Source organism: Rattus norvegicus, chromosome 12, assembly GCF_021556685.1.
Source record: "Rattus norvegicus strain SHRSP/BbbUtx chromosome 12, alternate assembly SHRSP_T2T, whole genome shotgun sequence".
NCBI classification, from domain to species: domain Eukaryota; kingdom Metazoa; phylum Chordata; class Mammalia; order Rodentia; family Muridae; genus Rattus; species Rattus norvegicus.
The window spans coordinates 20427508-20442083 of NC_141545.1; the positions used below are offsets into that span (position 1 = coordinate 20427508).

The following is a 14576-nucleotide window of genomic DNA, read 5'->3' on the forward strand; positions in this document are numbered from 1 at the left end:
AGGACACATACCCTGAGCCTCCCACTTGCTCCATCTGTACCTCATGAAAATTGAGCCGCGTCTCAACCCAAGAGGATAACAGGTGGGGTTGAAGATGCTCTGTATCGCCCTGAACCAAATCCACAAACCCCCTAGGGAAACAGAGGACACGGCTCCAGCCGCCTGGCTCGCTCCTCTCCCTGCACGGATGACATCTGTCTCCTCCGTCATGCTTCCCAGCCTACTACACGCAGAGACTCTGGGCCAAGCACATCCGGCCCGCTGACAGGCAGGCAGCCCCGCCTCCCCGCCCAGCCTAGCCACCCCCCACCCCCAGCAGCCCTGCTGCCTGGGTGATGACTTGGATTCTCATTCTCACCTCTGGGTTTTCCTGCGTGATTGCCTCTGCAGCTGGGTCTTATTTTTAACCACGGTAATCATGAATATTTGAGCAGAGCATAAATAGCCAGCCAGCTTCTCCAGCCTCTCTCCTGCCCCTTCCCAGCAGCACCCTGGTGCAGAGGGTGGCACTGTGGAGCCCAGTCACCCCCACTCATGGGATTTGCTCCTACCAGCTCCTGAAGCTGGGCTTCCCAGCTCTGCACAGAGATAAATAAGTCTCTAGGGGACATCTTGACCTGTGGGCTACAAGGCTGCAAAGTAAATTGCGCCCCCTAGAGGTGAATGGCAGCATAGCCCTCCAGGCTGAATTTCTGGTAAAGGCTCCCTGTCCCAAAGTAGAGCTCGGACTCAGGGGTGCTGGGTGGTATTAGGGAGCCTGAGGCAGGGCTGGACAAAGCTAGGACACCCCTGAAGGACCTAGTATGGAATCTGTTTCTTCACACCAACTCAGCTGCCTGGAATGCCCTTTGGCAATGAATGACCTACTAGGGCCCTGCTTGTTACAACTCCCACTTTGACCCACAACCCTCTGTCATTGGGGCCATTTGGGGATACAAATCATGGGTGTACAGCATAGGTGTTCACTGACAGCTTGCAGCATTTATTAGATTCACTGGCACTATGAATCCAATAAGCCCCGAATGCTCCCAAAGTTACTTGAAATTTTTACTCAAAAGACCAGCAAAATTTGGCCATAACAACACATGCAGCATCTGGCAGTAGCTACTAAAGCTTCCACATAGGTTCTCGGTGACCTGGTCACTCGCCTTCTGTATCTGTATCCAAGGGAAAATGAGCACATCTGTCCACCAAACATAACATATGTCAGTAACGCACACCAGTGTGGAGTACTATACAGCAACGAAAAGGAATGTGCACCACAGTGTTGTGTCTTATAATGTTGAGCAGTGTCAGCCAGAAGAAGCAAAGGAGCTCACGATACTTGTTTCCATTTTTGCAGCATGAGGTACAGCCAGCTAGGACTACAGCTATCTGGATAAGGTTAGCCTGAGAGAGCCTGCTGGTTTAGAGTAGGAGCTATTCACGTGTATGCATTTGCAAAAATTCACTGAGTTTAGGATGCATAGCCTACTGCATGTTAAGTACCACTTGGCAAGCATGAAGAAAAGGCACAGGGACCCCAGAACAGATGCCAGTAAGTTAGGCGTTTCGAGTCAGCACAGACCTTAGCCCCACGCTCTCCTGGAAGCTGACATGGAAAAGGAAACCCCTAGCTGGCATGCTGCCCATCACAAGGAGGAAGACGGGCACTCAGGCGAGGCTTCTCCCGGGTACTTACACTTTACGTTCTCCTCAGGATACCGGAGGCTGCTGAAGGAGATGGAGGATGGTCTGATCACGTCAGGGGACTCTTTCTATATCCGCCTGAACCTGAACATCTCCAGCCAGCTGGATGCCTGCTCCATGTCCCTGAAGTGTGATGATGTGGTGCATGTCCTAGATACCATGTACCAGGACAGGCATGAATGGCTGTGTGCACGAGTCGACCCCTTCACGGACCAAGACCTGGACATGGGCACCATCCCCAGCTACAGCCGGTGAGCTGGGGGATGGGCTCCCAGACCACCCCAGGCCAGCAGCTCCCTCAGCCTGGGGAACTGGAAGATACTGGCACCTCATTCTGTGAAAAACTTCCTTGCTCTTGTAAGGACAATGTCCTCACAAAATCTCCTAGCGCCCTCATTCCATCCCAAAACCACCAGGCATGCTGGGAATCTCTCTACCAGGAGCCACGCCCTAGCCCTTCACTGGAGAATTCTAGGCAGGGGCTCTTCCACTGAGCCATACTCCCAGCCCTCACTGGGGGATTCTAGGCAGGGGCTCTACCACTGAGCCATGCCCCTGCCCCTCACTGAGGAATTCTAGGCAGGGACTCTACCATTGAGCCACACCCCAGCCCCTCACTGGGGGATTCTAGGCAGGGGCTCTACCACTGAGCCACACCCCAGCTCCTCACTGGGGGATTCTAGGCAGGGGCTCTACCACTGAGCCACACCCCAGCTCCTCACTGGGGGATTCTAGGCAGGGGCTCTACCACTGAGCCACGCCCCTGCCCCTCACTGGGGGATTCTAGGCAGGGGCTCTACCACTGAGCCACACCCCCAGCCCCTCACTGGGTGAGTCTAAGCAGGGGCTCTACCACTGAGCCACACTCCCAACCTATTTTACTTTTTTTCCCCTTTAATTTGCGATAGGGTTTGACTGAATTACCTAGCCTGATCTTGAATTTACAGTCCTGCCCTCAGCCCTTCTCCTCCCAAGCCAGCTGGGATGATGGGTCCTACCTCCCCTCTTTTGTGTTTATCTGAGGTTCAGTGTCTAGGTGGGCAGGGATGGAACCCAGAACCCTGGGGCATATTGGGCAATGCTCTGAGCCAGGCCCCAGTCCTTTAGTGATTTCTCCTTGATCAGATTGGGCTGAACCCAGCAGGAGCAGGGCTACTGGGTGCCTGTTTTTCCACACAGCGACACCTGCTCTTCCGGGCTCTTGCTGCTGCTTAGATGGTCACAGACAGTGGGTCTCAGCCAGTCCTGTGGTCAGCGAAGAAGCCCAGGTGGAAGGGCATGACCCTGCAGCCAGTCTTCAAGAGACTGGATCCCATCCCCAAAGGGGGAGTCCTGTGTTTCTTGGGGGACCCTCAGGCCCAGTTTCTCCAGTTTGCAGGCCACACGCCTTGTTCAGTCCTAGTCCTAAGGCTGCTTCCATATCCCCTCCACAGAGCTCAACAGCTTCTCCTGGTGAAGCTCCAGCGACTGGTTCACAGAGGCACTCGGGAAGAGGCAGACAGCGCTCACCACACCCTGCGTAGCCTCCGGGTAGGTACCACACACACACAGACACACACACACACACAGACACACACATGACACACAACACACACACAGACACACAAACACACACATAGACACATACACAGACACACACATAGATACACACACAGACACACAGACACACATAGACACACACACAGACACACAGACACACATAGACACACACACAGACACAGACACACACACCACACACACACACAGACATACACGGACACATATACACACAGAGACACACATACACACACCACACACACAGACACACACACACCACACACACACACACACACACACACGACACACACAGAGACACACAGAGACACACACACATACACACACACACAGACACACACACAGACACACAGACACACACGGACACATATACACACACATACACCACACACATACACACACACAGACACACACACACCCACAGACACACACACACACACACACACACAGTGGAGTGGTGGGGACAGGGGTCCTGAAGCTTCCCTCTTCCTCCATACATGTAAGAAGCCGTGTCACCATGTCTTCAGGAAGATGCATTGCAAGGGACTTGGTTCCTTGGGATGGGGAGCTCCTGTGAGCCCTCCCTACCTGTGACTTAGGAGACTCACAAAGGTGTCTCAGCCCTTCCTGCTCTGGTCTCAGATACAAGCAGTTGCTCTCTCCCAGCCTCTGCTGCTGCCAGACTGCAAGGCTTCGATGTTGCCCCTCACATCCGAGCCAGAGGGGACTTGGGGCCGGGTGTACACCTCTCTACTGCAGTCTCACACTCAGGAGCCCTTCGCTCAGCCTGAGCTGATCGACAAACTCATTCCAGAACACCCTGCAGCCAGAAGAGACGCTTTCGGCCAGCGACCCCCGGGTCAGTCCCCGCCTCTCCAGAGCAAGTTTCTTCTTCGGTCAGCTCCTGCAGGTAAGGTTGGTGATTGCATGCCCGCTGGCTTTCCTAGCACAGCTTGCTGGGGCTCCACCCTCTGCCTACCAAGAAGAGGTGCCAATGGGACATAACAAGGCATTGTATTCCGGGCGCCCCTTGTGACTTCTCACAGCGCCTGGCTTCTCCTGTCCCATTTTATCCTCGCAGTGACAGGTCTGTAGACAGACTCCACGCCTGCTGGAAGCCAGTCTCACTTTCATAAAAGATTCGAAGAAACTTTAGGCCAAAAGAGCTTCCAACAACTCTGCTGCTAAAATATGATAGAAAAATCAGATGTGCTGTGTTGGAGAGAGAAAAACAAACCCTTCGGATATGTAGGCCAGTGTATTCTCTCTGGGGGAGCATGACAGTTACCTGAGCATCCTGGCAGCCAAGGAGATAAGGGAACCCAGTAGGTTTCTCGGACCTTACCTGTCTGTGGAAGCAGCTCATCTTTTCAGAACCGGGATGGATTTTTTTTTCTCCTTGTACTTAACTTCTAAAGAAATAGCAAATATTTGGGGGTGGGGGAAAGTAATACAAGAACCATTGACGAGCTTGTTGTGCGATTTCTTATAGGTACAGATTCAGTGACTATAGCCAGATCTTGTATCGATAGTTGAGAGAAGCAAAGACCGTGAGCCCAGACACACACATTTCCTGTGTGGCTGCTGCATTAATTACACTCCAATGCAGTAAGAAATAACTAACACCTTGACCCCAGATCCCAGATAGACACAATTCTGTGACAGAGACAGCCTGGTGGGAGGAGACCTGCAGGGTATTAAGGCCTCTGGAAGGCAGAGCCATCCATCTATCATGACACTGTCAGGCCCATGTGTCAAGCTTGAGTCATCAGGGTCTCAGCCAAAGATTCAAGGCTAAGCTAGGGGCATGGCTCGGTTGTTTAAATGCTTACCTACCATACTCAAAGCCCTGGGTTACTTTCCAAGTACCACATAAACTTGACACCGTGGGGCAGGCTTGTAATCCCAGCTCTCAGGAGGTAGAGGCAGCGGGATCCAAAGTTCAGAATCCTCCTGGGATACATAGTAAGGTTGTGGCTAGCCTGGGCTACATGAAACCCTGTCTCCAAAATATATAAGAATAAAAGCACGAATCTGACGCACACTAGGACCAGGCAGGCTCTTCTGAAGCAGGGAGACACTCAACGGTGCCCTGTGGGAACCTGGACTCTGTATATATGAACTGTGTGAGAAGCCATGATCCCAGAACCCAGAGGGTCATGGGAACAATGCGGGGGACTCAGAGGTTTCCAGCATGTATGGACCCCAGGGGCTGCCAGCCAGGGTCCTCACCAGCTAGAACAGTAGCTGCACATGGTGTCTTCATGGGACGGTAACTAGAGTGTTCCAGAGTCTCGTGCAGGGGCTGGCTTTTTACAGCAGAGGCGATCTGCCCTGAGCACCCCGCAGAATAGAGTCAAGGTTTGGGCAAAGGTTTTGTCTGCCTGGTACAAGTCAATCTTGGCACAAACCAAGAGATTATGCCCCACCCACCTGCCACACCTCCTTCTCTCCACAGTTTGTCAGTCGGTCAGAAAACAAGTACAAAAGAATGAACAGCAATGAGCGCGTGAGAATCATCTCTGGGAGTCCCCTGGGGAGCCTCTCCCGGTCCTCGCTGGATGCCACCAAACTCCTGACCGAGAAGCATGAAGGTGTGTGAGGACCTCCTGGCCTCTCCCTACAGCCCAGCAGGGGCATGTCTGGTACACACCTCGCCCTCCATGGAGCCACATCTGTCCCCAGGACAAGCTTAGCAGGATGAACAGACAAGGGAGGGGGCTGAAGATGTGTGCTTACCCCAGCATCGTTCTAGTTTGAACTTACAGCCCCAGCTAGGGGAGGCGGAGACAGGAGGATGCCTGGAGTTCACTATCTAGCCATTCTGGACATTGTTAAGTCTCTAATTTCATGAGAGGCCCTGTCTGAAGAAACAAGCCATAGAGTGAGTGAGAAAGACACCCAGTGAGACACCCAATATCTGCTTCTGACTTGTGTACACGCATGCACACATAGACATGCACACAAACGTGTGTGCACACACACTTGCATAGACACGTACACAGGCACACACACGTACACATGTGTGAACACATGCACACACACACACAGTTGGAGGGGGAAAGTCAGTCATAGTAGCACACCTCTGTAACGCCAGGATTTAGTCAGCTGAGGTAGAATTGCCAAGAGTTGAAGGCCAGTTTGGGCTACACAGTGAGACCCTTATCTCCAACAAGAGAAAAGAAAATAGCAAAAGGATGCATAAGAAGGCCCGCCCAGCCCTGCCACCCTAAAATTTTGTCATCTTCCTATCCCTCATGATTCCCCAAGATGGTATCCTCATCCAGCTCTGGTCTGACTGACACCTGTCATCGTCCCTTTAAGTCCACATTGACTAAAGCCATGTGCCAAGACTTACGTATTTATTGATGTATCTTCCCCAATGAATAACTTTGACTGTTTATCTGACTGGTTAAAAAGTCACCCACGCCCTAGCCCCCAGATGATGGTGAGCCCTCCCTGCTCCGCCATCCAGGCGGGGCTCTCTTGGGAACAGAGAGGCTGACCTTGAATATGGGTAATTAGGAAATCCTCTTTATTCCCAGGCTGAGAAGGCCAGGAGCAAAGGAAAAGGGGCAGGTCCTGGTCCTGGGAAATGGGTCCTTAATGGATCCCCTAGCCCTGGGACTCAGGAGAATGGAGGAGTCTGCCTTCCATGACAGACCACAAAGCTTTGCCATCTTGCCGTCTGGTCCTCCTGTGCTCACCCATCTGTCTGCCTGAACCCTCTCACTGCATGGCTTCCCTGGGGGAGTCCCTACCTGTTCATACCTGACAGAGAGGGCAACACTGACCAAAGGAACAAATCCAGCCAAGCCTACCATGGAGAACCAGTGAGTTCTCTGAGGCTGGTGTCAGGAGCATGTGCACCTCAGGCCACAGTATCTTTAGAAAGGTCCCACCATAGCGCAGGCGATGACTCACTAAGGTGGCGCCCCTGGAGCTCCCTGCATAACTTGTAGAGTCCCATCCCTAACAATGGTTTGCTGCCTCTGTAACCACAGGAGCACTTGTGTGGCCATAGAGGTCAGAGAACCTCAGCTATTCTTCAGTCACCGTCTGCCATAATGGCTTTCCTGTTATTATTGTTGTTTTAGCTAAGATTTTGTTTTGTTTTACTTTTCATTTATCTGTCTACACACTCCTGCCACATGAGTGCAGTTCTCACAGGGACCAGAAGAGGGCGCTGAACCCTCTGGAGCTGGAGTAATAGGTGGCTTTGAGTCTCTCTGCTGCTCTGCAAGGGCAGCAAGTGCTCTAAACTGCTGAGCCAATGATCTCCTCAGCCCCCATCCTGTTTTTGAGGCAAGCTCTCCCACTGGCCTAGCCACCCCAATGAGGATAAAATGGCTGACCAGCAAGTCCTCAGGGGTCCAATCCACACGACTATGCCTCCCTGCACTGGGATTATGAGTGTGCACGACTTGATGCAGGATGTTCACATGGGTTCTGGAGCCAGCCCACCCCTTCCTTCAGTTTAGCAGGTTTCTGAGCCCCCCGAGTCATTAGTCCCTAGTGAGCCCTGTGGCCCCCACCAGGAGGGAACATTTCAATTAGAAAGCACACTACAGCATACTTGGCTGTACTCCGCAGACCATGCTCTATTCTAAGAAGCTGTCCTTGGTCTACTGAGGTGGCCTGGACTTCAGAAGCCATCAAGGCTCTTTTGTGTCTCTCCTACAGCCACCTCTAAGGCAGTGCCTCTGGGTGCTCAGAGTAGCTCTGAAATACCCATGTCCCTTTCCCTACCACCAGAGGCCCCCAGGCTTCCTGGGCGCACAAGGGTGACCAAAGCCTCCACGGCCTGAGTGTGCCCCAGGGCAGGACAGGCTCTGACAGCCCACTGTTTCTGTTCTCCACTAGAACTGGACCCTGAGAACGAGCTCAGCCGGAACCTCACCCTGATCCCCTACAGCCTGGTGCGCGCCTTCCACTGCGAGCGCCGCAGGCCTGTGCTGTTCACGCCCACCATGCTGGCCAAGACGCTGGTGCAGAAGCTGCTCAACTCAGGGGGTGCCATGGAGTTCACCATCTGCAAGTCAGGTGAGCATGGCCGGATGGCAGACAGAGGGACACAGGCTTACGGAGCCCATCACAAGAGTGACTCAGACTCCCCGCCTTTTCCCCCTCCCCTTTCTTACATTGCCTCTCCCCCTCCCCTCCATCTGAGGCAGGAAGCCTGTCTCCACCCTCCTCCCCAACTCCACTCCTCCTCAGTGTTCTCACAGAAGGCACCCTTCACTCTACCCACTCAGCAGCCACTTAGTAATGATCTGTAATCTATATCCTCATCTCCAGCCGGGTCATGGCTCCTTGGGTACAGCAATGTGTTTCACCACATTTTTTTTCTTTTTTTTTTTTCTTTTTTTTTGGAGCTGGGGACCGAATCCAGGGCCTTGCGCTTGCTAGTCAAGTGCTCTACCACTGAACTAAATCCCCAACCCCCACATTTTTTTTTTGGTTCTTTTTTTCGGAGCTGGGGACCGAACCCAGGGCCTTGCGCTTCCTAGGTAAGCGCTCTACCACTGAGCTAAATCCCCAGCCCCAACCCCCACATTTTTAATCCTAATGCTTGACCATGAGTAAGATATTTTGGGGGGGTGGGTATGTAGATGGATGGTGGGTGGATGGATGGATGGATAGATGGACAGATGGACAGATGGATGAATGGATGGCTAGATGGATGGATGGACAGATTGACAGATGGGTGGATGGATAGATAGATGTACAGATGGAAGGATAACAGAGAGACAGATGGATGATAGATGGAAATGGGTAGTAGGTGGGGTTGGGGATTTAGCTCAGTGGTAGAGCGCTTGCCTAGCAAGTGCAAGGCCCTGGGTTCGGTCCCCAGCTCCGAAAAAAAGAAAAAAGAAAAAGAAAAAGAAAAAAAAGGAAATGGGTAATAGGTAGATGGGTAAATGGGTGGGTGGTAGTTGATGGAAATGTAGATAATAGATGAATGATGGATTGATGAGTGGCTAGGGAAAGGTGGCAGGTAGAGAGATGGCAGACACTTGGGAGATGGGTGAATGAATGAATGAATGGATGAATGGACAGGTTATGATTAAATAGATGGATGGGTAGATAATGAATGGTTAGATGAGTAAGTGAATGAAGGGATAATAGTTGGATAACATATGGATGGGTTGATGGACAGGAGTGTAGCTCTGTTGATGATGAATAGGCAGATGGATGGATGGATGGATGGATGGATGGATGGATGGATGGATGGACGGACGGATGGTTAGATGGATGGTTGGATGGGTGAACAGATGGATGGATGGATGGATGGATGGATGGATGGATGGATGGATGGGAGGGAGGGTGGATGGACAGACGGATGGATGGATGCATGGATGCATGGATGGATGCATGGATGGATGCATGGACACATGGATAGACGAATGAGTGAATAAGTATGTGGGGTTGACTCCATGGGTGAGTTTTATTATTGAATCATACATTGCCCCACAATGCCTGGGCTCCTTTGTCCAGTGACACTCACAGCTGAAAAGCCAGAACATGAGTGTCCACTAAGCCCCTGCTGCATAGTCTGGCATAACGATTGTGAACCATGACCTTGACCCCAATCACCAGGGAGCCTCTATAGCTAGTAGAGAAGATCAGGTTCCATAGTTCCCACTATGGAGTAGAAAAGGACCAGATGAATATTATATGGCACCCAGGAGGGGATAGGTAGGGCCTGGAAGGGACAACCCACCACAAATAGCGCTTGCCACCCTAGATACTAACTCCCCTCTCTGCAGATATTGTCACAAGAGATGAGTACCTCCGGAAACAGAAGACGGAGACCATCATCTACTCCCGAGAAAAGAACCCCAACACCTTTGAGTGCATCGTCCCTGCCAACATTGAGGCTGTGGCAGCCAAGGTGAGGGACACTGGGTACTGGCCAGACTAAGACCCTACCCAACCATCTCTCTCTGTAAGGTACTGGGTCATGGGTGGCCACAGCTGTGTCCATCCTTTCTCTCTTCTCAAGCCCAGATCACCCTCCGCCTCCACTCTTCATCCTCAAATCTCTGATGTGGGCTTGTATTTTGGGCCCCTCTTCTGTTTTCTGTTTCTGCCAGTGTACTGGTGTTGGTTCATGTCAGCTAAGGGTGTGTGTGTGTGTGTGTGTGTGTGTGTGTTCATGATTGAGAAAGTGCATGTGTATATACATACATGTGTGTGCTGAGATCAGAGGACAGCCTTGGGTGTCATTCCCCAGCCGCTGAGGTGATGGCTGAGTTGATTGATTACAACCATGCAAGAATGCGGAGCTGAATTTAATCCTCAGAACCCACATTTGCATGGTGGCAAATACTGCATCCCAGCACTGAGGAAGGAGAGAGAGGAGATGGTCCAGCTAACTTTATGTCAACTTGACACAAGCTAGAGTTATCTGAGAGGAGGGGACCTCAGTTGAGAAAATTCCTCCGTAAGGTCCAGCTGTAGGGCATTTTCTTAATTAGTGATTTATGGGGGAGGGCCCAGCCCATTGTGGGTGGTGCTGTCTCTCCTTGGGCTGGTGCTCCTGGGTTCTACAGAAAACAGGCTGAGCAAGCCATGAGGAGAAACTAAGCAAGCAGCAGCCTCCATGGCCTCTGCATCAGGTTCCTGCCCTGCTTGATTTCCTGCCACGGCTTCCTTTGATGATGAACAGTGATATGGACCTGTAAGCCAAATAAACCCTCTCCTCCCCAAATTGCTTTGGTCACACTTCATCACAGCAACAGTAACCCAGACCAAAACAGAAAGGTCCTTGAGGCTCACTGACCAGCACCAACCAGCTTGAACAAATCAGTGAGGCCCAGGCCAATAAAGAGATCCTATCTCAAAAGAAACAAGGAAGCCAGCCCCTGTGGTTGATGTTGGTTGATATTTCTTGTTTTGCATCCACATTCACACACACACACACACACACACACACACACACACACACACAACATGTGAGCCATATACATAGGAAATTAGGGGCCATCCTGGGCTACCTGCGATCCTATTTCATATTTCAGAAAAGAAAGCCGGGTCCTGTTAGGAAGGTTTGATCACAGAGAAGAGAAAGTGAGTGGACCACAGACAAGATGCATTGTACTGGAAAGGTGGAGCCCCACCAGCCAGGGTTAAGGGGAGGAAGGGAGCAAACAGGTTGGAGGAAGGAAGTCTGGGGGGGGGGATATCAAGCTGTGTCTTCCTGAGGCCTTGGTGCCAGGTCTACAGTATGTACAGAAAATAAGTTCATAGAGATATATAATATCTATCTCTCTCTCTCTCTCTCTCTCTCTCTCTCTCTCCCCTCCACCCTCTTCTTCCCTTTCTCGCTCTCTCTTCCCTTCCCTTCCCCTCTCCTCTTCTCACTTCCTCCTCTTCTTTATCCTCCTCTTTCTCCTCTTCCTTCTCTAGTTTTTTGAAAGGGTCTCACTGTGTAGATCAGACTGGCCTGAAAACTAACTTCAGTCTCCTTCTTCCCACCTCCTAAGTGAAAAAATTACAGCCATGTGCTGCCACACTTGAATACACGTATACATACACACACACACATATATATACATATATATACATACATACACATGTAAATACACATACACACATATATGTACACACACACATATTCAAGAATATATTCTGGAGTGTTTTTTTACTTGTTTTTTTAAAGATATTTTTGTTTGATTTTTTTTGTGTCTGTGTGTGTGCGTGTGCGTGTGCGTGTGTGTGTGTGTGTGTGTGTGTGTGTGGGTGCGCACATGAGTGTAATGCCCATGGAGGTCAGAAGAGGGCATCACATCTACTGGAGCTAGAAAGAGCAGGCAGTGTCCTTAACCACTGAGCCATCTCTCCAACCTTGGCTTGTTTTTTTTGGATAAGCTCTTGCTATGTAGCCCAGGCTATCCTGGAACTAGTTATGTGACCCAGGCTACCCTCCAATTGCTATCTTCCTGTCTCTGCCTCCCAGGCACTAGGATCACAGGTGTGTACCACATATCTGCCTTTTTTATAGTTTTCTTCTTTTCTTTCTTTTTCCTTCTTTTTATTTTTGATTCTTACTAGGTAGCCCAGGCTGACCCCAACTCATTATGCTACTGCCTCAGCCTCCCACATGCTGGAATTGCAGTCATACACACTCACACCCAGATTTCTAAGCTCTTTTTCTTGTTTGGTTTGGCTTGGTCATGTAGACAGGGTCTCCCCATGTAGCCCAGACTGACCTGAAATTCTCATTCTTCCAGCCTCAGCCTCCCTAGGGCTAGGATGGTAATTATGCATTTTTTTCTTTGATGTAAAGTTTGGTGTCTTTTTCATACATATTGCCCTCAGCCATGTAAGAATCATCCTTTTCCACAAACTCCCAGTTAAACAGGTAGCCCCAAGGACCCCCCACCCCAGCCAGCTTCCCTTCCTGGCATTTTCTGTTCTCCCACCCATTGCCAGGAATACCCTGGACAGCTGGAGGGGGCAGTGAGTGTCCACTGCAAGCCCCTCTGGGCTTGTCCTAGATGGCGGTGTCAGCGTGCTCAGTAGGATAGAGCAGTACTCAGGAGTGGGGCTACGACCTCACCGAGGCCAACTTTCGAAGCTCCCTAGTACAGCCTGGCACCCACAAGGGCTGGTAATGTGGGCGCCTCTGCTGACACTGGCTGCTATGCTTGCAGAATAAACACTGCCTGCTGGAGGCCGGGATCAGCTGCGTGCGCGACCTGATCAAGTGCAAGGTGTACCCCATAGTGCTGCTCATCCGGGTGAGCGAGAAGAACATCAAACGGTTCAGGTAAGGACACCCAGTCCCCACACACGCCCCACACTCCGTTCTCACTCAGCCCTTCCAAAATTCCTGGATGCTGGGACCGTGATGGGGCAGATGCTGGTACACATACGTAAGACACATATGGATGTGGCGGTTGGGAGAGGGTCTATCGACTTACTGTCACTGAGATGAAGTACATAAGAAAACCAAATTCAAAGAGAGAAGTGGCCAGATGTGGCTGGCCACTATCCCAGCCACTCAGGAGGACTGCAAGTTTTAGGTTAGCCCGGTGAAATAGTATTCAATCCTGAAAAAGGAGAGTATTTCCAACACCTGCCACAATATGGGTGATTCTCGAGGAAAGGATGCTGTGAAATCAACCAGGAGGACAGACACCATATGGTTCCACTTACAGGAACTCCCTAAAGTTTCAGACTCATAGAGACAGGAAGCAGAATGGTAGGAGCCGAGCTGAAGGGGGCGGGGGCAGGGGAGGGGGAGAGTTTGTGTTTAACGAGAACAGCGTTTCAATTTGGGACGACGACCCGATTCTGGAATGAAAGGTTCTCACCATGTAGCCCATGCTAGCCTTGAATTCAAATATTAGTGAGTATACTTTCTGCTATGATCCTAGCACTAACCTCTGCTGTCTCTCCATGCCCACCCCGCCACCCCCAGGAAGCTGCTACCAAGGCCAGAGACAGAAGAGGAATTCCTGCGTGTGTGCAGGCTCAAAGAGAAGGAGCTGGAGGCTCTGCCCTGCCTCTACGCCACGGTGGAAGCTGAAATGTGGAGCAGCGTGGAGGAGCTGCTGCGCGTCCTCAAAGACAAGATTGTGGAGGAACAGCGCAAGACCATCTGGGTGGACGAGGACCAGCTGTGAGCATGTCTGAGTCTGACCAGCAGGACACAGGCACGCAGGGCTCCTGAGCCTCTGGCAACAAAGTTGCCAGAAGCCACCTGGTGGAAGGTCAGACTCTGCTGATGTGAACCGAGAGGAGCAGTCACAGAGCCTGGGGCCCAAGGCTCTCCGAGCAGCATTTGAATGTAAACCCCACGGGACAGGGACTGGTGACGACCTACAGGCCTCCAACAGCCATAGTGGCTCCTAGCCCTAGAGGAAGCGCAAAGCACACGCCCCAGGCAGGCTGGGTCTAGGGAGACAGGACTCCTACTACTCGCAGTTCTTTTTCTTGCATTAAAATGTCTCCAGTTCTCCATCGCTGGTCTAGTCCTTTGCAGAGGTTCTTATCCCACAGTCCCACTAGCTGGGGTTCCTTCAAGCAACTCAGTCAAGGTGGGAATGGGCTGTTTCCAATGTGAATGTATGCTCTGAAGGGAAGTGAAATGAGACCCTTTCTACCCATACCAGATGCTAACTGCATAGTTTCCCCGGCTATGGGTGGGACTTCAGGAGCCACGCCTACCCTTGCAAGCCCTGCTAGAGTGTTTACCGGTTTGATCCTGTAACAGAAAACCACAGCTGCTGTGGGCCTGTGAGCTCAACGCCCTGCCTGTCCAAAGGACAGCTCTCCACGGCTCTCCCCCACCATCCTCAGACTTTTGCAATCTCTCCGAGCGC

General features: G+C 51.4%; 1 protein-coding gene across 6 annotated transcripts in view; it reads left to right on the top strand.

The window, feature by feature from the left end:
* Positions 1-14216, top strand: part of Card11 (caspase recruitment domain family, member 11) — a 136890-nt gene extending 122674 nt beyond the window's left edge. For 2 of the 6 annotated variants that reach the window (XR_015633848.1, XR_015633849.1), the window contains exons 18-25: positions 1700-1940; positions 3123-3219; positions 3748-4153; positions 5702-5837; positions 8107-8286; positions 10014-10138; positions 12903-13018; positions 13673-14214. Coding sequence is in view for 2 of the 6 variants with exons in the window: in NM_001419863.1 (NP_001406792.1) it covers positions 1700-1940; positions 3123-3219; positions 4058-4153; positions 5702-5837; positions 8107-8286; positions 10014-10138; positions 12903-13018; positions 13673-13877 (1196 nt within the window). In the remaining 4 variants the exon portion in view is untranslated. 6 annotated transcript variants of the gene reach the window in all.
* The last annotated feature ends 360 nt before the right edge of the window (positions 14217-14576 follow it).